At 52.8% G+C, this 26,607-nt stretch overlaps 4 protein-coding genes across 4 annotated transcripts; 2 read left to right on the top strand and 2 right to left on the bottom strand.

Moving 5' to 3' along the window:
- The first annotated feature begins 3,563 nt into the window (after positions 1 to 3,563).
- On the top strand, positions 3,564 to 4,723 carry LOC142593766 (mas-related G-protein coupled receptor member D-like). Its single transcript, XM_075712362.1, is given in 2 exon segments — positions 3,564 to 4,380; positions 4,383 to 4,723. Coding segments are annotated over 2 exon segments (969 nt in total). The 5' UTR covers positions 3,564 to 3,752.
- Positions 4,724 to 9,990: 5,267 nt separating this feature from the next.
- LOC104035304 (proto-oncogene Mas-like) lies at positions 9,991 to 10,962 on the bottom strand. The gene has a single exon (XM_009488550.2). The coding sequence runs from the start codon at positions 10,960 to 10,962 to the stop codon at positions 9,991 to 9,993; it is 972 nt and encodes a 323-aa protein (XP_009486825.1).
- Positions 10,963 to 13,894: 2,932 nt separating this feature from the next.
- On the bottom strand, positions 13,895 to 14,875 carry LOC104035303 (proto-oncogene Mas). The gene has a single exon (XM_009488549.1). It carries the CDS (start codon positions 14,873 to 14,875, stop codon positions 13,895 to 13,897), a length of 981 nt encoding a protein of 326 aa, XP_009486824.1.
- A 9,479-nt stretch (positions 14,876 to 24,354) lies between these two features.
- Positions 24,355 to 25,710, top strand: LOC104037656 (mas-related G-protein coupled receptor member H). Its single transcript, XM_075712907.1, has 2 exons — positions 24,355 to 24,409; positions 24,743 to 25,710. The coding sequence occupies exon 2, from the start codon at positions 24,769 to 24,771 to the stop codon at positions 25,708 to 25,710; it is 942 nt and encodes a 313-aa protein (XP_075569022.1). The 5' UTR covers positions 24,355 to 24,409; positions 24,743 to 24,768.
- Positions 25,711 to 26,607: the final 897 nt, after the last annotated feature.

Below are 26,607 nucleotides of genomic sequence, written 5' to 3'. Positions count from 1 at the left end.
GCTTCCCCTCACATGTCCCATGGACGGCGATCTTGTCAGTAGGAGATGGCCACATCAGTTCCTTCCTCTCCTCCCCCCAGCTTTTCACCAGGAGGTGCTGATCTGTTATAATCCCATTACGAAAGGCACTCAGACTCCGTGAAGTGTCATTTTAAATGCCATTTACTAGATCTAAAACAATGAAGAAGGAGAGGATAGCACAGATAATCTTATGTCCCTTCAGGTGTTGGGAAGCCCAGGTGTGGCAGCACCAAACAGGCCTCTGATCAGGGCAGATAATGTCCATGGAAAAGTTACCCCATTATGGTCATTTGAGCTATTACAGGATTTTTTTAAAAAAGAAAACAACTCATTCTACTGTCAGACAAAATGGATGTACACATGAGAACCGTTGCAGCAGTCTTAGATAAAGGCAAGGACGTGCAGGTGGGGTAATCACAACACCCAATGGGAGCTGCCTGCAGGCTTATCCCTTATCATCAACCAACCAGGTTTATCCCATGGCCAATGGAGATGCACAGCATGGCACAGCACAGCATGGCACAGTGCGGGCCTGGGACTACTCAGGTTGAGTGTTTTGTGGATCACTAACTCCATGATGCATAATGGTCTTCTAGTCAGGACCTCTACAACCCCGTCCTCCAGCTTCAGCTGCCATGCCAGTGTCTTCTGGGTTTTGCCATGCAAAGCTGGTGGTGGAAGCCTTCCTCTAGCTCTCTTCTGTTCCTTTGCTATCCTTACAGCCTGCATCACCAAGGGCATGGTGTGGAAGAGATTTGGCAGGGCAAGAGGAAGGCAGAAATATGAGAATGAGTGAGATGAGCCAGGGACCATCAACAATGGGGATGAACGAGCAGAAATCCCTCAGAAGTCCCTGACTGTCCCATGGCCTTAACACTCCTTCTTCTTCTCATCATTCCTCAGGTGCAGAACCACTTCTGGTCATGCCCGTTCCTTCCCCTGCCCCTCCAGCCTCATCATACACCCACTCCCTGCAGCTGGGATGCCAACAGAGACCCCTCAACGGCAGCCAATGAGGCAGAGCACTGGCCCTGTCTCAAGTTGCGTGAGAAATCACCAGTACTCAGATACAGAACGGCACGAGGGCTTTGCCCTCTGCCTCTAATCACATCCCTGACATGCATGTGTCTCCTCTGAGATTACATTTTGTGGGGTACATAATGCCACTGCTGCAAATGTGCTTTTATCTACAAGTGGTTCCTGTCACACAATCTCATCCTTTAGCATTAGAGGGACTAGCATTTTCATTACTTATTTTCTCTCCCTCTTTCATGTGTTTTCCGTCTTTTGCATACCTCTTCTTGAGAGTTATTGCCTATGCTTGTCATCCCCAAGACTGATGTCCTCCAAGGATGTCCTTTAATTTCATATGATGAACACACAGTAATGAACAAGGTCCATAGTCTCTCCAGGGGGTCCAGCCTGGAGCTACAGGAGTTGGGGCCAGAGGTAGAATCATAGAATCATAGAATCATTTAGGTTGGAAAAGACCTTTAAGGTCATCCAGTCCAACCATTAACCTAACATTACCAAGTCCACCACTAAACCAATTAAGGGGAGAGTAATAATTTCATATTTCCTGGCTTGGTGGCTGGATTACTTTTTAATGAAAGTAGAACTAGAATAGAATCATTAAGGTTGGAAAGGATCTCTAAGATCATCAGTCCAACCATCAACCCAACACCCCCATGCCCACTAAACCATGTCCCAAAGTGCCACGTCTGCCCATTTTTTGAACACCTCCAGAGATGGGGACTCCACCACCTCTCTGGGCAGCCTGTTCCAATGCTTGACTACTCTTTCTGTCAAGAAATTTTTCCTAATATCCAATCTAAACCTCCCCTGATGCAGCTTGAACCCATTTCCTCTCATCCTATCTCTAACTACTTGGGAGAAGAGCCCAACACCCACCTCACTACAACCTCCTTTCAGGTAGCTGTAGAGAGTGATAAGGTCTCCCCTCAGCCTCCTCTTCTCCAGGCTAAACACCCCCAGCTCCCTCAGCCGCTCCCCATCAGCCCTGTGCTCCAGACCCTTCCCCAGCTCCGTTGCCCTTCTCTGGACACGCCCCAGCACCTCAATGTCTTTCTTGTACTGAGGGGCACAAACCTGGACACAGTATTTGAGACTTGAAACAAGGCTAGACCATAGGCTTAAGCTCTGTCCATGAGAGTGCGATGGAGACAGGTCTTCAGACAGGCGCAACTCATGCAAAGCTCAAACAAAGCCTGGTTGCTCAGGCCTGACCCTAACTGGAGCCCCTGGTCCCATGGGCAGGGGATGAATGGGTGGGGTCAGGGAAAATAAGGCCTGCTGTTGTCTTCAGGACCCTGGAAGAGAGAATCAGAGTGCCTCACATGGACAGTTCAGTGTGCTATGTTGTTCAGTCGTCCTTCATGAGATTAAGTCCCTCTCTTCCCCTTTCCCACAGTTTTGGGCCTATAAAAATCAGCTCATCATTGTCCTACAATGACAGCATGTGTTTTTCTTTCTTCATCTCCACTGTGAAAAACATTTCCCTTTATTGATTTCTTCTATGGCTTTGTAGCACCAAATTTCTCACAAGTATTATGTTCCATGCTTTGACAGATTGAAGCAAAGCCTCTATCTGACGGTAATGTCTCCCAGAAGAAAGTTGGGAGAAGTCTTTGAGCACCAGTTTACAGATCATTAGAGGCACTGAGCAAAGCCCTCATGCTGTTGCACACCTGCACATCAGTGATTTCCCGCTGTTGAGGGTCCCTGGCTCATCTCTCACTCTCACCTTTCTGCCATCCTCCATCCCTGGGAATGATTTATGTACCCTCCTGTGTTGACAGATGGAGCTTTCCCCATGCAGTCAAGTGGTGCGGCTGGAAAGTAACAGGAGAGCACGTTACTCTGCAAAACTGTGCCCAAAGCTTCCTGGTCTGGGATAATACGCCCTTCACACACCTCCCACATTGTACATGAACCGTCCAGCCAGCATCATCCCTTATTGGCATGGTGCTCCTCTCTCTTCCTTCACCTCCAAGTAGAAGATCTTGCTTGCCCTTGGCTCTGAGGGGGTTGTCTCCTATGGTTTGGGGGCTATAGCGAAGTTACTGAAAGTACGTTCCAGGTTTTGCCACACATTATGGCAAAACCTCTGTACGGGGGCAAAGTGCCCCTGGAGACAGCAGGGGGAAGTCTTGGACCACCAGGTACACACAGTGAAAGCCATAAGCCCTTGCATGGTGGGACAAAGCTGGAGGATGAAGGGGGTGACGTGGCCAACTCTTACTGACAATATCGCTGTCCATGGGACATGTGAGCGGAAGCTGTCACTGATGTCATGAGATTGTGAGGGGAGTCTCCTGACCACGGAATGTGATCTCTGGGCAAAGGTCTGCTCCTCAGGCACGAGAGACAAGGCCAAAGCAGAGTGGCCCTGGCAGGCATCACAAGACCCTTTCCCCTGGCAAGCCTGGAGGCCTCGTGTGCTGGGTCTCCTGCAGCAGCACTCTTCCCAGGAGCACCAGAAGGAGGGAGATGCCTCCTGGCCAGGGAGAGGGCTGGAGGGGTGGGAGCCTGTCCTGGGCACAGCAGGGGACGGGGTCCTTCCTGCCGCAGCCTGGGGCTAGCTTGCAGCCATGGCGAAAGATGTTGAGTGCTGGGAATGCTGATGCCCCTCATTTACTTCTCCTTCCTCATCTCTCCCAGGAGGTGGTGGGAGAAGGAGAAGGTGGCCACCCAGAGCAGGGTGATTTGCGATGGAGGAGACCATCACAACAGACCTCTCTCTGACCTACGTGACTTCTGGATATGCAGACTATCAGGCAGTTAATGAATCTCAGTGTATGCTAGGAGATTTTAGCATGTTGATAATTTCAGCTGTCTGTATTGGTATTTGCCTGTGTGGACTTGTGGGGAATACGGTGGTCGTGTGGTTCCTGGGCTTCCACATGAAGAAGAACCCCCTCACTGTCTACGTCCTGAACCTGGCCATCGCTGACTTCTCTCTGCCCCTGTTCCTTCTTGTTAAACTTATACTACACGTTATTTCAACAGTCTATTGTATTTTCTCATTTCAATATCTTCTCACCGGTTATATGCTGATGGCTCTGTTTCTGTTTTCATATTTTGCCAGCACGAATCTCCTGACAGCAATGAGTGCAGAGAGGTGCCTGTCTGTTTTGTTCCCAATCTGGTACCAGTGTCGCCGCCCAAAGCACTTGTCAGGCATCCTGTGTAGGGTGCTCTGGGCTCTTGCCGGACTTTTTGTTTCTTTGGCTTTGATTAGTTGTTATTTGCATATAAGCTGTGAACAACCATTACAAGGTTTAAGCACTGTGAATTTTCTCATTTTGTTTTTATTCCCATTCCTTTCCAACCTTACACTATCATCAAACTCCGACGTGGCTCACAGAGACAACACCCAGGGAAACTCTGTGTTGCTGTCCTACTCGGTGTGATCTTCTGGTTCATCTTTGGGTTTCCTTTCAGTGTGGTGATGCTCTTTAATCCTATTTATTTCAAACTGGTTTACCTTCATATTTCTTACCTTCTGGCATCACTGAACAGCAGCATCAACCCATTCATTTACTTTCTGGTGGGGAGCTGCTGGCAGCATGGGTTCCAGGGCTCTGCAAAAGTCAACCTCCACCAAGTATTCAAAGAGAAAGCGGTGAGTGAGGCGGGGAGCCACGTGCCTGGGGACACTGCGGTGGAGAACACTCTGTAAGGCACTGCTGGCGAGATGGCCTGGAGATGTGGAGCCTCGCAGGCAGCCTGGGGGATGGAGGCATGGGGGCTTGTAGCACGGACCCAGCGCAGCACTGCTCAGCTGGGCTCGGTCCCTGGGCTACGGCTGTATTCCCCATTTGCAGTGACCCTCATTGCTCTGGCCCCAGCAAATAAACTCTGGCTCCTTGGGTTCAGCAGATGAGTTTCATGGTGTTTGGGGGGATCTCTTGCCTGGGGAAAGTCTGACACGTTAGGCCCTGGGGAAGTTCTGGCCATCTCTGTTGTCCAAACAAGGCATGGGTCTGCAAAAATGATTGCAAAAATGGGCAAGCCAAGGGTGCCATGCAGACATCTCACCAGCACCGCTGCGCCCGTGCAGAAGTGAAAAGCTAAGCAAGGAGTAGAGGCAATTGGTCCCGTGGGAAGCAGCTGTGTGGCTCATCCGCGGGGTAGTGCAGCCCCCTCCTGACCCTGGTTCCCTCGGCATGGAGACATTGAGATGGCAGAGCTGGCCGTGCCTCTCTGTCTGCTGCCGCCATGCTGGGAGGTGGAGGGTGAGGACCCCTGGGAGAGACACTTGCTCCTGGAAGCTGAGCAGGATACATAGAATCATAGAATCATTTAGGTTGGAAAAGACCTTTAAGATCATCCAGTCCAACCATTAACCTAACACTACCAAGTCCACATTAAACCAATTAAGGGGAGAGGAATAATTTCATGTTTCCTGGCTTGGTGGCTGGATTATTTATAATGAAAGTAAAAACTAGGAATCATTAAGGTTGGAGAGGACCTCTAAGATCATCAGTCCAACCATCAACCCAACACCCCCATGCCCACTAAACCATGTCCCAAAGTGCCACGTCTGCCCATTTTTTGAACACTTCCAGGGATGGGGACTCCACCACCCCTTCCGGCAGCCTCTTCCAATGCTTGACAACCCTTTCCGTGAAGAAATTTTTCCTAATATCCAATCTAAACCTCCCCTGGCACAGCTTGAGCCCATTTCCTCTCATCCTATCACTGGTTACTTGGGAGAAGAGACCAACACCCACCCTCACTACCCCCTCCTGTCAGGAGCTGCAGAGCAATAAGGTCTCCGCTCAGCCTCCTCTTCTCCAGGCTGAACACCCCCAGCTCCTTCAGCCGCTCCCCATCAGCCCTGTGCTCCACACCCTTCCCCAGCTCCGTTGCCCTTCTCTGGACACGCTCCAGCACCCCAATGTCCTTCTTGTAGTGAGGGGTCCAAAACTGGACACAGCATTCCAGGTGCAGCCTCACCAGTGCCAAGTACAGGGGGACAATCACCTCCCTGCTCCTGCTGGCCCTCATGAACTGAGGCTAGCTGGCAACTCAGCTGCACCAAAATTCCCCTCCCAGCTCAGCTGAACCCCTCTGCCTCCTCCGGGCCTGTGCGGACTCCCCCGAGCAGGAGCAGGACCCCCAGGCCCCCGCTGCTCACCCACACCCTGGGCTGGGAAGGCTGCGGGGACACATCCAGCGCGGGGCCGGCAGTGTTTTCACAAATATCTGCGGGGTTGATGCCTCTAGATGGCAGGAGAGGGGTATGGATCGCACAGAGCATCCTTGCTCTTGTCTGAAGAGCCAGGCAGCAGAGCCGGCCCTGCACACCCAGCTGATGGAAAGGGAAACAAACCAACATCAGGTAGGGCTGCAGAGTTGGGGAAGAAACAAGAGCATTCTCTTGTACGTTAAGTGGGAATTTGTCACACCGTTTCGTTCCATGGTTAAATCGTTCTGAGAAAAGTACGGGTTCGACAGCGCCGGAGGATTGCGAGTGGCATGTTCCCGGCACTCATGTTCATGCCAAGAAGTTCACGCAAGGTGCTGCATTCCAGCTGTGCTCCAGGGGAACGTGGCTTTTTGCAACAGACTACAGCCGGGTGATGAGACATCGAATCCTAGAGGTTGTCACCTCTCTGCTGGGGTCTCTCAGGGACCGGACAGCAGAGTAAGCTGCTGTCCAGCCCTGCTGCTATCAGTCCCTACAGGAAAACCAGAATTTTAAGACATGTTTCACTTCTCAATATCTCCACAGAAGTTTTGTCCAAGGAGACAAAAGCATCCCAAAGGAGGCTTCAGACTCTCTTGCCTGACTTCAGCCAAGGCTATGATACCCCGTGCTCCAAACTTGGAAGGGGAAATGGGAGGAGCTATGTCTCCAGAAAAGGCACTGATTTTGGAAAGGAAATATTTCAAGGTGAAGAGTGAGACAACACAGTGCAACTCAGGATGTCTGATGCCGAAGATCACCTCTCTGATGCCAGAGAGAAACATGGCGGGCAGATGTCAGCTGCAGAGGCTGAGATGGGAACCTGCCCTGGCACAGCTCACCAAACGCTCCCCAAACACAGCTCCAAGCCATGCCATGAAGCAAGGCAGGGGATTACCAGATCAGATGGTCTTGGCAAGACAGAGACACTAATTCCTGTATTGTCTTTGCTCGCAGCAAAGATTCCGTAGTAACTCCACTGAACACACCTCTGTGGCCATGACCAAAAAGATCCTGAAATATGAAAATTAACATAACCAGATGTATGGGCCACTTAATTTTATAGGAATTAGAAGCATCTCACTGCTAATCTGCCTGTGTGGGCTGGCAGGGAGTGGGGTCATCCTTGGGTTCCCCAGCTTCAGCATCAAGAGGAAGCGCTCCACCGCCTCCATCCTGAACCTGGCCGTCCTCAGGAGGACATGAGCAGCTCCTCTGCACAGCTGTTTCAACGACTAACCATACACTCCAAAGTCCTGATTGTACTGATCTTTTTCTAGCTACCTACCTAAGGCATCATTTTGTTACTACTCCTAAATTAAATTTTGATTTCTTTTTTGGTTTCCAACATGGTAACTCTGACCTGAAAGTCTGTCAAATACACAGCGACTGGGCTTCACTGCACAGCTTGTCGCTAGTGAACAGAGCAAGGCTGACTCGACTCTGTCAGAAAATGGCTTATTTTCTCTCAAAGCTTCTGTCTTGTCTGTGAGGAGGACAGGTACCTCCGGAGCATGATCATCCTAAGGTAGGTGCCTGCAATAGTTGGGATGAGCCATGTGTTGACAGTGCCAAGACCTCCTTGTTCATTCTGGGAGGGACCTGGACAGCAGACGACATCTGTCTGGGATGCTTGCAGTTAGCAGAGATGTATCCCACTGCAAGAAGCCTCCAGTTGAGCCAAGCCACGAGAGCGGAGCTGAAAGCTTTCCTCGGGAACAGCTGAGCACACTGGAAGAGCACCTCTTTGTAGGGTGGAGGGCTGAGGCTGGCTGAGGCCAGCTGAGGCAGGCAGAGGTGGAAGGGCAGAGGAAAGACCAGAAGGAAAGGACCTAGCAGCATCCCAGCAACTGGGAGACTGCTAGGAAAAGCAGGGAGGGGGCACACGGCCTGACAGGGGAGATCATCCCATTTGCAGGTGGCAGGGACGCCTGTCGTCACCCACCCATTTCCCTGCCTCTTACACAGTGGGAAGTTGTCCGCCCTTTTCCCACTGCCTTAAATCCAAGGGTACCTAACATGCCACTGCTTTTAGAAAGAGAAGCTGAAGTATAACCCATGGGTGGTGAGTCACGCTGTGAAGACACATGATGAGATTAAACATAAGAAGCATTTATTAACAGAGTTGTTTTACAGAACAAGGCAGGAGTCTTCCATAGTCGAGAGGGGTCTTTTTCTCCCTCTCTCCCACTTTTCTGTCCTTTGGAAAGTAAAAACTTTCGGAGTTACAACCTGTTGTCCAGGAAAGGGCTCCCACCATCCAGGGAGTGTCTCCCAAGGCAGGTGCAGAACAACCACAATCCTCCCGTGTGCTTTTCCTCCTTCCCAGGATCTCCTTCACCTGCAGTGTCACCCAGGCCACCACCTATCTGAGCTTCTTGTTTTCACCAGAGAGTTTTATGTGTTTAGTTATCGTGGCTCTGAACCTGTACCACGCCAAGTGATTGATTTTCATTCCAGCCTGTCTGGTGACACGTAGCTCTGGGCAGAGGGACAAGCCAAAGGGCAGAGAAACTTCCTGTCACCATCCCAGGTACTGAAGCCATGGCATCAGTAGTTCCTGGGTCTGCTCTGCTGATGCCTTTTCTTCCCCCACTCCTCCCTGCCAGCTGCGTCTTCCCAATCTTTCCCTTGTGCTCATACGAAAGTTAGTGCAGCCTGGTAGGGAGTGGCACCAGGAAACAAAACCAGCTCAGATGCAATGGTTTGTTGGTGGCTTAGTTCATAGGCAAACGAGAGCTGGTGTATCCCCCAGCTCCTTGGTAGCAAGGGCTGACAGAGACAGAGGGGAGAGAGAAGCGGAGAAAGCACTGCCACTACCCCTTTTGCGCAGGGAGTGCCTGAGCCAGGCTACAGGGATCCAGTCCTCATGGCCTCAACAGCGTCTTTTCCATAAAACGTCCACTGGTTTCCTTCCCTCTCCCTGTATCCTCTTTCACATGGAAAATCCAGTCTTTACAGAGTCTTCAGGCAGGGCTGCGCTTTTTGGGTTGTTTCATTTTAACCCTACTCCTCTTGTTTTTCTAGATGAGGAACAGACACACCAGAAATAGATAGAGACCTCAGGTCATGATTGCAAAATGGCATTTGCTCAGGCTAACCATCCAGACAGCTGGGAGAAAAGTGGGAGGAACCATATGAGAGGCAGTTCCAGTCAAAAACCCTTGCGTGCAGACAACCCACATGATGTGCGGACAAAACTGTGCAGCCGAAGCAATGCATTTTGGGGAAAGCCTTCCAGGGGTGATCCCAAACGCATGCCTACTTGCCTGGTAACAAAGCTGAATGTGAAATCTCCACATATTCTTACACATGTCAGCACCCGCTGGAGATGCACACACAAGGGTTTGCCCAGGAACTGTTCTGTCTTGCTGTGCCAAGCTTCCTTACCCACCCGCACCCTGCTCTTAAGCAGACACACCAAAAAAAACCTGCTGGCATGAGCTGAGAGCCTCTGCAGCTCTGTTTCAATAGTGCGCAGGGTAGAGCAAGCTCACTTTTGAGACAGGAAAAACTCAGAACTGTTGAATACAACAGATTCAAAGCAAAAGTTTCAAAGCAAAAGGTTTCGATGGTTATTTCATCGGCTGTCCAGTGTCCACCCCAGGCAGGAGTTCCCATGCCACCCAGCACATTTCGTTGTGCTGCAGCTAATTCTGTTCAGCTGCAGCCAGACCCGCACCGAAGCCATCTTCCTTGTCTCACCCTGGCTCACGGGACGCCTCCATCTTCTCTCACGGAGGGGCTGCAGAGGTTTAAACAGCTGTTTCCACTGTATTTTCTCTGGGAGTTTCACCTCTATTTTGGGGCTCTGTTACATCTTCAAAAGCCCTCTGGAAAGCAACCCTAGCAGAGAGTGTGCGCTTCTTGGCACAGCTCCCAGCCAAGAAGTAAATAACAGGGTTGATACTGCTGTTCACACAGGCAAGCAGAAGAGAGCTGTCATAGACAAAAACAGAAAAATCAAATAGTCTTAGCAAGATCCAGTAGCCAAAGTCAGCAGTGAAGAAGGGGAAGAAGAAGATAGCTAGAAGGACCACAACACAGAGATTCTTTGGGGGATATTGCCATGAACAGCACAAGACCCTGGCAAGCAGGGTTAGACCGGAAAAAATGAGGATAAGCACGGATAAGAGGTAGCTCAAGACAAAGACAATGAGTGCTGCAGGGTTGAAGTAGACGGTCATGGTGAGCAGGAAGGAGAGGGCCCAGAGCGGGGCACACACGAGCACTGGCAAGCACCGGGAGTGGTGGCAGGGACAGCGGGCTGTGGGGACGACGGCCAGAGATGTGATGGCACTGAAGGCTGTCAGGAGGTAGACGCTGGCGGTGAAAGTGAAGAGGATGGTGATGTTCAACACAGTTGTCACGTCCAGCCTGTGACAAAGGCTCTCTGAGCTGTAAAATATCACAAGGGCAATGGCGATGGAGAGGAGGAAAGTGAAGTCGGCGACGGTCAGGCTTAGGACGTAGACGGTGATGGGGTTCCTGCGGATGCAGGATCTGAGGAACCAGAGGACAGCCCCGTTCCCCATCAGCCCGCAGAGGCAGATGAACAGGGTGAGAAGGACTTCGCTCAAGTGACTGCCTTCACAGTCGGTCCAGTGGTAGTGATTGTCCTCAGGCCTCAGCAGCCTGTGATGCCAACTCGTGTTATTCGCTGTCCCACCGGGCTGGCTCCAGCAAGCAGGGATGGCTCTTTCCATGGCAGGGAACAATGCGCTCATGATGAGACCTCTGCTCCTTCTCCTTCCCCCTCGCACAGCTGCAGGGACGAGATGAAAGGCAGACGTGTTAGCAACTCTGCTGTCCCCCACGCTAGGTTTTTGAGATCTTTGCAGCCATGCCCCAGCTTCCATGTGGAGGAGCACAGAGAGAAACAAGGGACAGGAGACATGGAAGACAGGATGTGGGGAGACGGGTATGAACCGCCCGGTACAAGAGCAGGTACAGAAGTGGAGCAAAAGCCAGGGAGATGCCTCCTTCCTGGCTTTGGACAGGACAGATCTGGAGAAGGGAAATAATAGGAGGAAAGGATTATCCTTGGAGATGGAGTTGTCAAAGAGCAAGTGGGTTTGAGGGTGGATCTGATATGGATTTTCAGGTATCTAATATTACAACTGATATTACTAAACTGCTGGGTTCCTTCAGTGGGACACTCATTTCATTATTCCCCTGCCACCTTTTCCCCACAATATTTGTAGGTCTTAATATCCTGGAGACCACTATTCCCCAATCAGATTTGGCACAAATTAACCAACAGGTTCAAAACCAATGAGGCGAGGCACTGATTAGGGCTGAACCTCACCCTCCCCCCCCCCCCGCCCCCCGAAAAGTCTGACCTCCTTTCCTCTCGCAGCCTGGAGAACTTCACTGGAGCAGACGCGCTGCAGACTCACACCACCTCGCGCTCGCCAGCTGCCGCCCCCGTGATGGGATCTTCATGAGGTTTCCTGGAATTATCACTTGGCAAACTGAACCAAAGCCTGCCTTGGTGAGCCTGTGCAGCGTGCAGCGCGGGGTCTTTCTCAGGTCCTTTCACAAACCACTTTTCTCGCTGCTTGCCAAGCAGGTCATGTTCTCAAGCGTTCTTGCAAACAGGGAACTATTTCATTGCATTGGACAGTATCGGGGTTCTGGTTATAATCTGTTCTTGGCTTTGTACAGGAAATGAGTAACAAAAACGTCTCAGAAACTAGACCTATGGGAAAAGCAGATTGTCTCCATGTCAGGTTCCTCTTTCATTTCATTTTAAAGCAACCCCAATCCCAAAATATGTGTATCTTTGAACTGGCTGAACTTCTCTCCTGTTGTTCCAGGGGTGTATCTCTAGGACCCTGCGCTGCAAGCTGGGCGTTACTCCAAAACTCCGCTTTCTGATTCAGAGCTAGGTTTGACACTTGTATACCACAATTTCACAGTGATACTTGACCTTCAAATACACCGTTTCCAAGAGCATGCTACTATGTACAGCAAGGAGCTAATTGAATAATAAGATCTGTGTGTGAACCAGAGCACAGGCAGGCGGTGGAGAGATGACTTAGGGTTTCAGGAAAATCTTTTTTTCTTAAGGAGAGGTGAATCAATGCTGCTCACTTGGCTTTAGCCATCTAAAAGTTAAGGGTTGCGTCTGCATTGTCTTCTACACTCCCTTTGTAGTCAGTCAGCAGCCTAAAATGGTTTTCTCAGACAGGCTCCCGTAATTTCTAGTGAGCTGAAGTTAGGTGAGATGACTCTTACCCAGACTGACTGCAGTGAAGGTGAAATGCAAACAGCTCCTGTTGCATCTGGGAGCAAGGGATGCTCCTGCTGGGAGCTGGCACCCGTGGGGACCCCAGGACCAAAACCGCCTCCTTTCTCCCTCGCTGACGCTGTGTTTGTGTCCCCAACTACAGGTTCTCACATCCCCTCACCAAGCCAACCCTTTCAAGTGCAAACAGGTCATGACAAGGAAAGCATCAAGGTACACCAGCATAATGCCACGCAACACAACGCTTGCTGCCCCATCTCTCTGTGTGCTCAGCAAAAGAGCAGGATTACCCAGAGTTTCTCAGCTTCTGCTTTCGTGGGCAACATCCTGAGCACATTCACCTAAAATTATGATTTCCAACACAAGATTTACAGATATCGGTTATTTGTTTGTATCGGGGTCAGGCTTGTATATGTTCAAAGGAAGCTACATTCTGTAAATATTATGGCTCTGGTAGCAGTTGTTTCTGTGTGTCAGGAAAGCTAATAAAACCGTCTGGCAGGCAGAGCTCAACCTCCTTGAGCTATCACCTGCGAGAACCTTCCCATCCTCTATTTCTGTCTCTTTTCTTGGGTCTGCCATGGCAGTTTGCTCCACAGGCTTCTCCACCCAGTGCACAGAATTACCATCAGCCCCTAGATGTCTGTCTGTCCGTCCTCTGTCCATCCTGGTCTCTTTGCCCGTCCCTTCCTGCCTCTCTGGTTAAACCCCCTTGGCAGGGTGAAGGTTTGGCTGCTGGCTGATGCTGTCAGCTCCAGCAGCCAGACTGTGATGGGTTTTCTCTGTCAGACTGTGGCACGGGAGGACGTCAAGCCGGAGGAAGCTGAAAAACATCATTTCTGTCCCTCACCATCATCTCCTCTGGTCTGGGGGCTTTTGCAGATGAAGGTAGTGAGTGGTCGGTGCTTTAGTACCAGGCACCGAGGTCCCAGAGGCAAGTAGAGGCAGGAAGAGTTGGGACTCTCCGTGCTAGGAAGCAGACAAGGTGCAGATCGGCACACAGGAGTGTGGCCATGTTAACCCTGGAGAACAGAACAGATGAGGCAGAACTTTCTGGACCACATCATTTCAGCATTATAAACTAGCGGGCAACGTGAGGAGACTGTCACAGCTATAAGTTTGAGCACAAGCAAGGGCACCCCATGGAGCCAGCAAAGGAAGAAACTGCAATCACCAGCAAGTTATATGAAAGACACTTTTATTAAAATAACTTAAAAACAAATTTGAGGTGGGAACCAGCCCTGCCCCTGGAAATCTCATCGAGCGTGGCCATGTCCTGGGGGATGCGTGGCTATCCTCTGCCAGTCCTGTTCGCCCAGCTGGGCATGGGCTCTGCTCCCGTGGGTGCTGGCCCGGGGTGCAGAGGCAGGGCTGCTCCTCTCCAGGTGCCAGTCTGCAGCCGTAGGGGTTTAGGCAGCAACGCCCATCACAGGGGTCTCACCCACCTCTTGGGAGTCTGCCTTATCCTCAAAGACCCTCTGAAGAGCCAGTTTGACAGATCCCCTGAACCTGGACTTGCCGTAGCTCCCAACCAGGACATAAATAACTGGATTGATGCTGCTGTTGACAGAGGCCAGCAACAGGCAGATCTCAAAGACAAAATTAATGTAGACAAAGAAGTTGAGGAAGATCTGGACACTGAGCGGGATGCCAAAGAGGAGGAAGAAGAAAACAGTGAGGAAGATGACAATGTACAGCCTCGCTGGGTGGTGTTGCCAGGAGCTATGCCTAAGCTTGATGAAGAGGATCACGTTGGAAATAACCATAAAGGGAGTGAAAAAGCAGAAATTGAGAAAGCACAAGGTTCCAAGAACCTTCCAGCAGTGTTCAGAGTGACCCAGGTCACACACGAAGTACACCAGCCCGGCAAGCACACAGGCGAGGGCCCACAGCAGGCTGCATATGATGGCTGACAGGAGCTTCGGGCGGTGGCATCGGCACCAGAAGGGCCAGAGGGCACCCACACACCTCTCCACACTGATGGCCGTGAGGACATAGAAGCTGGTGCTGTACGTGAGCAGAACCATGGAGTGAAATAGCGGCAGCACCTGCAAAAGCGCTGGCTGAAAGCAGCTGAGCATGGGCATATGATATATTACAAGGAAAGCCGATGTGCAGAGGAGAAAGCAGGTGTCTGCAATGGCCAGGTTGAGGAGGTAGGCAGTGAAGGGGTTCCTCCTGATGCGGAAGCCGAGGAGCCAGAGGATGGCTCCATTCCCCACTAGCCCACACAGGCAGATGAGCAGCGTGGTGCTACCGGTGACAATTTCAGGGATGTGTTCTGCAAAACACCTGGTCCCATTGTGTCCACCTCCATAGACCATGCTCTCCGTTGTTGCTGGAGGCACTGTATGCCAGTCACGGATAGTGTTGTTGGGATGTCGGTCCATCTTCCTCCTTTCTCTCTCGTGCTCACCTGGGGAAAGGCAAGAGATGAAGGCAAAATTAGTAACTCTTAGGTCCCCAGTACAGTGAATGTCCTCTGGTCATTCAGTCTTCCCCCCTTCTCCATGAGCTACAACAGCTGCAACCCAGCAAATATAACAGAGAAAAAAAAAAAAAAAAGGAGAGGAGAGGAGAGGAGAGGAGAGGAGAGGAGAGGAGAGGAGAGGAGAGGAGAGGAGGGAAGGGAAGGGAAGGGAAGGGAAGGGAAGGGAAGGGAAGAGAAGAGAAGAGAAGAGAAGAGAAGAGAAGAGAAGAGAAGAGAAGAGAAGAGAAGAGAAGAGAAGAGAAGAGAAGAGAAGAGAAGAGAAGAGAAGAGAAGAGAAGAGAAGAGAAAGAGGCGATCAAGAGAAATAGGAATAGGAGGGAAAAGTTTGGCCCAGGGTGGCAGGAGACAGAGAGCTGGAAGAGGAGTGGAGGGAGAAAAAAAAGGCATGCAGAGCCATTTGCCCTTTAAGGACTGAAAAGGGCTAAGGAGGTGAATGGGAAGAATGGAAAGACCGAGGAAGAGCAGAGCTGCGTGCCCCAGAGACAGGAGCGGAGGCGAGCCCCAGACCACTCTCACCAGGCACGGAGGGGTCCGGTGCGGGCAGAGTCCTTGCACAGCCTTGGTATCCCGGAGCTGCAAACTCCAGTCCCCTCTGTCAGACTTGCACGTGAAATTTTACAAAGCTGCCATGCCAAAACCCTCCCAGGCGAGATCTGGCCACCAGAAACAAGGTAACTCCATGATGAGCTTCCTCCGACGGTCCGTGTGTGCAGGGTCTGGTACCCTGTCTCTTCCTCAGCTCAAGGCCAAATGGGCCCCGGGGCCACGGTCCTGGGTTTCTGCTGAGGGGTGGGTGGCTGTGGGCATGCTGACGTGCCAGGGCTTAATCATCACCTCTGACAGCAGCGGAAGCAGCTTGCCCAAGAGTCATCCTCACAGGACAGGCATTGCAGACCCATCTGCTTGTTACTTCAAATGCTTCCTGTTTGCAAACCCACCGTTGGGCATGAAACTATCACCTTCCTTCTTCGCTGCTTCTCTTCTGCGCCCAGCTGCAACGGCCCTGAGACGTGTCGTGGTTCCTGTCTGTGTAAATGTCCACTTTTTGCTGCCACACAGAAGCCACCAGCACCCCATCAACCCCGGGGAAATCATGCTCGACACCACGCCCACCGACTGTCGCTTCCCCGCTTGCAAGAGCTGGAAGAACTGGATGCCTCCATCACCCCCTGCCAGGGGGTGGGCAGGGAGGGAAGCGGGATGGGGTGACGCACCCAGCCGCCGCGGCCCGGGGACGACACAGACCGCCGGGCCTGCCCTCCTCGGATGCCGGCGAGTGGGCGGCTGCTCCGTGCCCCGTCCTCACGTCTCACGCCTGCCAGGGTTGCAGGACACGGCATGAGCCCTCGGAGGGGACTTTTTGCTCACGAGTGATCACTGCGGGGCAGGAGCCTCCTCATGGCAGCGGCCCCATCCCTTTGCCCTGCTCCAAGCATCTTTTTCGGGGCCAGGGAGATCTGTCCTGCTTCTTTGTCTACTGTACAGCAATTCTAAACAAATAGCTCAGAAGAAATCATTGGAGACACCCAGAGCAAGAGGAAGAAAATGCGAATGGCAGGGAGAGCATCCTGTCCAGCCCCGGGCTGCAGTCCTGCCTGCACCTCCATCCTAAATCCTGCCTGCATCTCCATCCCAAATCCTGCCTGCACCTCCATCCCAAATCCCGCCTGCACCTCCATCCTATAATCCCGCCTGCACTTCCATCCCAAATCCTGCCTGCACCTCCATCCTAAATCCCGCCTGCACCTCCATCCTATAATCCTGCCTGCACCTCCATCCCAAATCCCGCCTGCGCCTCCATCCTAAATCCCGCCTGCACCTCCATCCTAAATCCCGCCTGCACCTCCATCCTAAATCCTGCCTGCATCTCCATCCCAAATCCTGCCTGCGCCTCCATCCCAAATCCCGCCTGCACCTCCATCCTATAATCCCGCCTGCACTTCCATCCCAAATCCTGCCTGCACCTCCATCCTAAATCCCGCCTGCACCTCCATCCCAAATCCCACCTGCACCTCCGTCCTATAATCCCACCTGCACCTCCATCCTAAATCCTGCCTGTACCTCCATCCTAAATCTCGCCTGCGCCTCCATCCTATAATCCCGCCTGCACCTCCATCCCAAATCCTGCCTGCACCTCCATCCCAAATCCTGCCTGCACCTCCATCCCAAATCCCGCCTGCACCTCCATCCTATAATCCTGCCTGCACCTCCATCCCAAATCCCGCCTGCGCCTCCATCCTAAATCCAGCCTGCACCTCCATCCTAAATCCCGCCTGCACCTCCATCCTAAATCCTGCCTGCACCTCCATCCCAAATCCTGCCTGCACCTCCATCCCAAATCCCGCCTGCACCTCCATCCTATAATCCCACCTGCACTTCCATCCCAAATCCTGCCTGCACCTCCATCCTAAATCCCGCCTGCACCTCCATCCCAAATCCCGCCTGCACCTCCATCCTATAATCCCGCCTGCACCTCCATCCTATAATCCCGCCTGCACCTCCATCCCAAATCCCGCCTGCATCTCCATCCTATAATCCCGCCTGCACCTCCATCCCAAATCCGCCTGCCTGTGGGCAGGGGAGCGGAGGGGACGCGGCGTGCTGGCGGGGTACTCTGCTTCCCCTAAGACTGTGACCGAGTGGGAAGTGAAAGACTCCCGACGTTAGTTAACAGACCTGATTTGGCATGAAGCCCGGGCTCCTCCAAATTCCTTAATAAATAATATTTAGTTAAATGGTAACGAAGCTGGGCCGAGGGAGAGGTTGGATGCCGTAATCGGCCCCAGCTCTTCGGCGTCTCCGAAGCCGCCGAGCTGCTCCGGCCACCGGCTGGTTTCGAGAGCGGCTTCAGCTCCCGCAGGGATCGCGGGATCCACCAGGAAAGGGGCCGCGCCGTCGCACTCCTTTTCGTATTTAAAAGAAGGGTTCCACAGAAAATGAGATTAAAGGAGGGAGTAATAGGATCGTAAGCAGGATGCTGAGAGCCCAGCCGAGCGTAGGGCAGAGGCGGCCGTGGGGACGGTTCCTCCTGAGGGCTCGCTCTCAGCCGGCGGCACCGGAGGCACTGGAGGAATGCGCTCAGCGTCTGTTTGGCTACGTTTCCCAATTGTAAATAATGTTAAACATTTGCTAAATGTTAAACGATGTTAATGTGACAAGTAAATAACAAATAATAAATACTACTAATAGTAAGTAGTAAGTAGGGAATAGTAAATACTAAGTAGTAGATGGTAAATAATAAACTGGAGATGGTAAATAATAAACTGGAGATGGTAGATAATAAAGAGTAAATTAGTGAATAAATAGTAAATAATAAATGCTAAACAATAAATAACAATTAATGACTAACAAATAAATATAAATAGCAAATAACAAATAAATACAAATAAAATAGATACATTAAGCTATAAATAAACAATAAATAATAGCTGTTATTATTATTAACATGATTAATAATGTTGAAGCTGCTGCCTGGGGAATCTCCCTCCTGCCGAGCGGTCGCACGCCCGGCTGGGTGGGCGTTGGGCTGGGGGTCGTGGTTCCCGACGGCAGCTCCTGACCCGGGGGTCCTGGCGCACCCGAGGACAACCAGCGCAGGGACAATGATGATTATTGGACCGGGCGCCCATTTATTTCACACGGTGGCAGCCACTTAGGCATCCAAATCTCTGATTCTTCATCAGCTGGCAGTTAATAACTCCCACCGGTGACAGCCGTGCCGGGGAGAAGGGTGACAAGTTCCCTCACACCGTTGCCCCTAAAGGCAACTTTTGGCATCGTTTTCAACGACTGAGTTTCTTCTCTCTATGGTAAAAATGGGAGAAAGGGGCAATATTAAGAAACAAACTCATAGTCTTTAATTAAACGTGGAGTTTACCCGCTCTGAAGTCGCACAGTGCTCAGAAATAAACCCGTGGCAGACGCTCGAGAGAGCTCTTCGTACAAACACTTGGGTTTTGCCTGGTTGCCACAAGGAACCAGCGCATTTCTTTTGGGCTGGGTTTCACCGGACAGCGCAGGCTGTCGCCTCACAGCATCCCCTCTGCGCATCACCCTTTCCTTCCCAGGACCACCGTGCAAAAGTCTTCACCGACTTCTCCCTGGAAGACTCTGATTTGCTTTGTATCCCTTTCAGATCACTGTGATCCCAGGGGGGGGAAAAAAAAAAAAAAAGCAGAAAGCAGAGTGGGTGATGGTCTTTTACCATCTCTGCCATATCCAGGGCCAGCTGGACAAAACACCAAACCACAGGAACGTATGTGTGAACTGAACTTAATTAATCGGCATTCCTCTGCCTGCGGCTCACGCTGCGCTGCTGGGGAGGGCTCGAGCGGAGGCACTCATTTCCCAGCAGAAGAAACATCTTCTTACAACCCACCCAGCAGTCGAAGAAGACCCATACAATTACAAGAAATTAGAACAAAATTATAAACACCTCTAACAAGGTAGTAACAAAACCGTATAATCAATAGCAAAAGGCAATCCCTTCACCCAGGATTGTTTAAATAGCTTAATTAAAAATCAAGTATCTTAGCGATGAGCTTCCAAGTGTCCCAGTGAATAACGCCGCTGCCAAAGCTTGCAGTAATTACCGCTGCCATCTCCAGCTCTCACTGGCTTTGCCCCAAACGTCCTTCCAACCACAAGTCCTTTGGGCCAGCTTGCTCCAAATTCCCCCCTCGGCACGCTCCCAGCATCTGGTCTGGCCACGGAGGAGCGGGCAGGGTGCCCCGGCACGGCATCTTTTGGGAAGCCCCTGCCCGCAGGAGAAATGTGCTGGGAATAGTCACCCGCCGCGGGCAATGCACCCTGCCAGCTCCGAACCCGCGCCGCTGTGGGGCTTCTCCTTCATCCCCTTCAAAACTCAACCCAAAGGTAGCTTTTGCGTGCTAAAGCAATGTTAGGATTAGCTAAAAATGTCCTGCCCCGGTTAAACGCGATGCAGCTGCACCGCAGCTGTCTCCCTGTTGCTCCCAACGCTTCTGTTCAGTCAGATTTCCATGGGCCAGGGGGAAAGCATGACCCTCTGCAGTCTTAACCCGTCTTCAGCCAGTGTGAATCAGCATGGGTCTGCAGGATGGTACCTCCCTTCTTCACCGTCCATCCTCCTCCTCCCGGGAAGGCAGAGCCCGCAGGCACCGGAGCTGCGCCCAGCTCTGGGTGAGACCCAGCGCAGCATCCATAGCCATGAATGGCACGACAACACCCCAACAGCTCTCACTTCCCAGGCGTTTTCCTCGCCGAAACTTGTCCAGATAGGTTTCTGCTCTTGTTGTGGCTTTCCCCAGGGTACGAATCTTGCAGGGGTGACCATGTGAACCCTCAGCCCTGAGGAGCCGCCAGCGCTGGGCAGCAATTCGTGGGAGCAGCTGGGGAGGTGCGAGCTGTGCCGGCACGCGGGGACTGAGAACACCCTGGTGTGCGCTCCCGACGTCCGTTCGCAGAGACAGCGAAAGGCTGAAAACCTTTCCGTGCGACCGAGGGGTGATGCTGCCTGCTTAAGGTCTGTTCTCTCAAGATAAAAATAGACATCTGGAGAAAAACTTTACGTCAGCTGCAAAATCTTACCAATCCACATTAATGAGCCATCTCTGCCCCTGCAAGCACCAGTGTCTGCACTTGCAGGAGAGAAGGTGCCTACTGATCTGAGAGAGATAAGGAGGCTCCTGGATGACTCCTCCCCTGCGTTTTTTTTTACTAATAATACTTTGTAGTTTGCATGCATGGCACGGCCTTCGTTGAAAAGAAACGGCACAGATCCTTAAGCATTTGCGCAGGGAGAAAAGAAAAATCCAAAACCACCAAGTCACGAGAGAAGGGAGCCGTTCGCTCAAGCGCAGAGAACGTAACGCTGGCAACTGAGAATTGGCTTGGGTCGCACAAAAGGAGAGGATTTGTTGGTTTATGTAAAGGATTGTTCCCTGAGGTCTAAGAGCATGTTAAACACAGTCACAGGTTATGAAATTCAGATTTAATTTTGCTGTGTCTTGTAAACTTCGTAAAAGGCTGGTGACAGTACGTGCCCTTCTGCACTAGGCTGTCTTCATGACAAGAAGTTTACGATAAGGAGAATTCCCCTTTCTGAAAGAACCGGCCATGCAGAGCCCAGTGACCTCTTGCCTCTCCCGTCTTCAGATGAATCATCCCTCCCGCTGCCAGACGCAATGGTGCAGATAGTGGGGCTGATAATGCTGTTTCTGTGAAAGACGTTCAACGAGCGCACAATAAAATTGTTTTCTTCTTTCCCCTATAACAAAAAAAAACACCCAAACCCAAGCCGTCCCCCCAGAAAAAAAAATCAAGAAGAGGGAGAGGCTGACACAAGCAGCGCTGCCACGCCAGGCTCCTCCACGTGAGACTTGAGGATCTTTTGGTTTTTTGACATTAATTTAGCAAAATCCTGTCCTTTATTGTAAAAAAAGAATCTACAGAGAATCCCAACACAGCAAAGATTCAGCCTAACCAGATTTTTGTTTCATATGCACTTGATCAGGTAAACAGACTCAGAAAAAAAAAAAAAAGGCAGCAAAAAGATTCCCGTCATCCCCAGACTAACGTCTCCATCTGCTTCACTAAACTCCATTGGAAAAAAAAAATGGCCATTTCTTTATGAACTCTGTGCACTGATTGGAAAAGACAGTGATGTTTTCAGCTGCCCTCCCCGTGTGTAGCAGGGAATCCCCAGTCTCCGGCCAGTTGCGATATATTTATCTGTATTTCCCAGCTGAGTGGCTGGAGGGAGGTGGATGGGAGCGCTGCGGAGTGGAAGCGGGCTTGAGGTCAGCTCGGCTGCGGCCAGCCTGCCCAGGTAATTAGCAGCCAGGGAATAGAGGGCTTCCTCCCCGCTCCCGCAGGTCGGGATTGTGAAGAACTCCAGTGCAACTCACAGTGACTCAGAACGCTATATTTAGCCTTAAAACCAAAGCACACAAACAGACAAAACCCCCAAAAGAAGAACCCTGAAGTCAGCGCACAGTAATCTCTTCGGGAACGGACACGTCTAAGAAATGGGATGTGCGTGCACAGAACGATTCGGTGAGACGGCTGGAGCCGTTCATTTCTAGATGCTGAGGACACCTGAAGAATGAGCGCGAGGTTTCATTCACAAATCCTCCCGGTGCTACGGACACACGCGCGTATGTGCCTGCTCCTGGGGCTGTCCCCGTCCATCCCACCCCGAGTCCAAATCCCAGGAGTGCCGCAGTCAGGACGCTCTTTCCCCTCTGACCCTGCAAACTGGAAAGCAGCCCCCTCAAAGGCTAACGGGGACCACGGCGGTTTTGCCTGACCTCAGGAAGCTGGGATGCGGCGGATGAATTTAGCTGGGGGATGCAGGAGGAGAAGGGAGTGGGGAGAATCCCGCAGCTCCCACCGGCATCGCCAAGGCTCGTGGCTCAGCGATGGGCTCTGCCCGTGCAGCTTGGTCCGGCTTCTCATATGGAACGCGGGTGATAGGGTCTGCTTTCGTAATACAACCCCCGCTGAAGGAAGGGACTTAGGCATGAAGTGACTTTAATAAGAAAACCCTTGGAAACAACTCTGCCCTTACCAAAAGTGCTGAAACTGGAGTTGTTAACGGGGTAAATCTGGTGTCTTTGGTGAGAAGCCAAAAGTGTCTCCCAGTTGCAACAGCACCCTTGCATGGGAGAGGCAGGGCGCTCCTTGGGGCGGTGGGTGCCTCCAGAGAAGCTCTTCCTCTGCTGAGGCAACCGCAAGCCTCGCTTTATGGCCCGCTGTTGTCATTTTAATCATCACGGCAAGGATGTTGATTGCGCAAAACATATTGGCTACGACATTGAGCCCTTTGCAGGCCGTGCAGTGGCTGCGAGGAGCTGGGGGTCCCCGTGGACCTGCCCGGGGGGCGGTGCGGCCAGATTAGGCGTGGGGGGCGAGTGCCTCCAAGGAGATGCTCTGAGCCGGAGCCGTGAATCACAGGAGGGTTTAACAACATCCAGGCAGAGCTCAGGAGCCACAGCCCAGGGTGTGCGGGCTACCAAAGGGGTGGGATCCGCTAAAAACAACCACCAGCGCTCCCAAGGCTGAGGAGGAGGATGTGCCGCTGGTGAAGAGCTTGGAGCGCCGCAGCTCACGGTAATGGCCCACTGGGAGGGGGAGCGCAGCACCCCGAAAGCTGGTCTCTAATAGCTTTCCTTGCATTACTAAAGGGGTATTAGCAATAATTAATCACAGAATGCTTTGGGTTGGAAGGGACCTTTAGAGCCCACCCAGCCCAACCCCTGCAGTGCCAGGGACAGCTTTAACCAGCCCAGGGTGCTCAGAGCCCCGTCCAACCTGGCCTGGGATGGTTCCAGGGATGGGGCCTCCACCGCCTCTCTGGGCAACCTGTGCCAGTGCCTCACCACCCTCACTGTAAACAATTTCTTCCTTATATCCAGTCTAAATCTATTCTTCTTTAGTTTAATCTGGGCTATAAGTGCTACTATCGTTGTAACCTGGCTGAAAACAACTGTTGTCCTTCAACTGGGCTGTCAAAGCCCGCATGAGACCAATGAGAAATGCTAATTCTTGGCTCCAGTTCGAAGGTGTGCTCCCCTGGGCCAAGGGGAGGTTTTGGCGATGAACCCCGTACTCTTCCCAGAAGGGGAGTCACTTCTGAGAAGCAGCCAGCCACCCCGCCAGCGCTGCTGGTGCTGCCAGCATTGCCAACACCGCCAGCATCGCCGGCACCGCCAACACCGCTGGCATCGCCAACACTGCTGGCATCACCAGCATCGCCAACACCACTGGCATTGCCAACACCGCTGGCATCGCCAACACTGCTGGCATCACCAGCATCGCCAACACCACTGGCATTGCCAACACCGCTGGCATCACCAACACGGCTGGCATCGCCAGCACCGCCAGCATCGCGCGCTTCTGCTGGAGGGATGATGCACCCCCGGGGGATGCTGAGGTCCGGGGAGCCCTGTAACAGGCAGGGGAGAAAGGAAGAATGGCAGAAACCTGCCAGGAGAGGGAAGGCAGCCATCGAGCAAGTAGTTGTCTAGGGACGACTGTGTCTTATCAGGAGTAAACGAGGAGCCATTCACAAAATTCTGCTTGCGGAGCTCCTGGCAAAAGCTACTTCCTTTCTGGCAAAAAAAAAGGGAGATAAATAAAAACGAGGAAGCAGAGCTCTGACGTAGCCACAGTTACAAAACCCTTCCCAACTCCCCTGAGACCCCACTGCAGCTGGGGGAGCAGCGCGCTTCTGCGGGGCACGCTGGGGACCGGGCACGGCGAGGAGCTGTGGCAGGACAAGAGCGGGGACCTCCTGGTGACTGGGGGACTGTCTTCTTCATGCAGCTGCCCTGGGAGGATCCGCTTCAGGATATGGATCCAAAGGGAGCGTGAGATGCCAAGACACCAACGCTGATCTGCCCGAGCACAGCTGGAAAGACAGCCCTTGCCTGCTGCTTCACCAAAGCTAACAGTTAAGTGCGATGTTTTCCTTCATCCCTACCCCACCTTCCTTTCCTCCAGCATCCGCTGCCAGCAGCTACGTTCCTCCCACCCTCTCCTGGGGACCGGCAGCGCTCTCCCCAGGCACATCCCCCACTGCCCTGCGCTTGCCTTCTGCATCTCCTGGTGAACCTCCCCCTCCCTCCCCTCCCGTCTCCCACCCCGCAATGTCCACCTCTCCCCTCCCCGGCACATCCCGCTTGCCCTCCGCTGATGCCTTCCTGATGCAGGGAGCTGGCAAGGGGCCACGAGGCTCAGCCCCGGCTTCTCCAAGCCACTAACTCCCTGTCCACTCTGACCGCAGCCGGGGTCCACGTCCCACCTCCCGCCATGGAGCTGAACCAGACGTCCCCACCTCCCACGTGGCCCACGCCGACCACCGATGGAGACGACCCGTGCAGGGTAGAGGTCGCCGACATGGCCATAGACGGTGTCACGCTGCTCGTCTGCCTCTGCGGGCTGATGGGGAACGGGGCCGTCCTATGGCTCCTCGGCTTCCGCATCCGCAGGAACCCCATCACCGTCTACATCCTCAACCTGGCCGTCGCCGACTTCACCTTCCTCCTCTTCATGGTCATTTCATCCATCCTCTACATGATGGAGAACGCTTGCTCCACTGTTGTGTCTCGGGTGTACCTGAGGTCGCTTTTCCTGCTCTCGCTGTTCTCCTACAACATGGGTCTGTACCTCCTGACTGCCATCAGCATCGAGAGGTGCGTGTCCGTCCTCTGCTCCAGCATCTGCCGCCCCCAGCACTTGTCGGCCGTGGTGTGTGCCCTGCTCTGGGCCCTCTCCATCGCCGTCATTGCTGCAGTGACTTCTCTGTGCCTCTTGCACGAGCACGAGCACTGCCAGATGGCTCTCATCTCTACGTATGCCCTCAACTTCCTCATCTTTGCCCCACCCATGGTCATTTCCAGCACAATCCTCTTCATGAAGGTCCTGTGTGGCTCCCAGCAGCGCCAACCCAAGAGGCTCTACATCGTTATCTTCCTCACTGTCCTCTTCTTCCTCCTCTTCGCTCTTCCCCTCAGCATCTGGAATTTCCTGCAGCAGTTCAGCTACACCATCGTGCCCTCCCAGGTTGTTTTCTTGCTTGCCTGCATCAACAGCAGCGTCAACCCCTTCATCTACTTCTTGGTGGGGAGCTGCCGGAGGCACTGCTCCTTCGTGCCCCTCAAGGTCGCCTTCCGGAGGGTCTTCGAGGAGCCAGAAAACAACACAGCATGCAGCAACGATACTATGATGGACACGCTGGCCGCAGCCTGTTGAAGCCTTTCCACCGCTCCGCTTAAGGCCCCCGGGACAGTGGCTGAGGGTTTCCTTGAGTAACCAGATGAATAAATGTCTGCGGTATTTCCCCCCATGTCACCTTCTGGTGGTGTAACTCTGCCCCCTGCAGAAGAGGAGAGCAGGGGCATCGCCAAGGGCGATGTGGGGACGGATGCTCTGCGGGCAGCGCCCCGAGCACGGCTTTCCTCCTCCCTGCCAGCCCACCCCAGTTCCTGGGCACTATTTCCCCAAGGGGAACGTGCGCCAGAGGACCGCGTTCCCATCTCGCTACACCGTCGGCTTTTCGGTATGAGCATCGCCTTTGGGGAAACTCTGACTCGCGTACGCCGTGGAGGTAAAACCCAGTCGGTGTCCTAAGCCCCCTCTCCCCATCCCGCATCCCAGCCTGCGCAGCCTCTCTGAGCTCTGCTCCCCTCCCGCCTCCTGCGATGTGGGCGATGGGGACCCGCCGCCCCTCGCCAGGCTCTGCCGAGCCCCCGCCGCCCTCCCCTCCCGCCGGTACCCGGTTCCTGTATCTCGCGGCTGCCTGAAATCAATAAACAGCATCGTGCACCCTGAGCCGCCTTCCGTCCGTGTTTGCCGGCTTCGTCTGGGTCCCGCTGCGGCCGGGGGCGCGGGGTGGAGGGAGGGGAGACGTGCACCCGGCTTGCGCTCTCCGCGGCAAAAACGGGGCCAGCAGCCCGCAGCTGGGACCGCGCCGGCACAGCCGCGGCACGCAGGATGGGCCCAGGGTGCCCCCAGGCTGTTTTATTAGTGTCACAGCAAACATCTCCCCAAACATTTTTTTTTTTTTTAATTTTGTAAGCCAGGTCTAAGTGTAAAGGACTCTTCCTTCTGAAGTTCTTCCTCTCCCCTGGCTTCTGCAGCCTGGAGCAT

This window comes from Pelecanus crispus, chromosome 6, assembly GCF_030463565.1.
Source record: "Pelecanus crispus isolate bPelCri1 chromosome 6, bPelCri1.pri, whole genome shotgun sequence".
Taxonomy (NCBI): domain Eukaryota; kingdom Metazoa; phylum Chordata; class Aves; order Pelecaniformes; family Pelecanidae; genus Pelecanus; species Pelecanus crispus.
Note: the sequence above shows the minus strand (reverse complement) of the source record. Positions and strands in the feature narration are given on the sequence as shown.

Coding starts and splice junctions, on each gene's coding strand:
- LOC104037656 (XM_075712907.1), top strand. CDS start 24,769: ATGGAGCTGAACCAGACGTCCCCACCTCCCACGTGGCCCACGCCGACC.
- LOC104035303 (XM_009488549.1), bottom strand. CDS start 14,875: ATGGACCGACATCCCAACAACACTATCCGTGACTGGCATACAGTGCCT.
- LOC104035304 (XM_009488550.2), bottom strand. CDS start 10,962: ATGAGCGCATTGTTCCCTGCCATGGAAAGAGCCATCCCTGCTTGCTGG.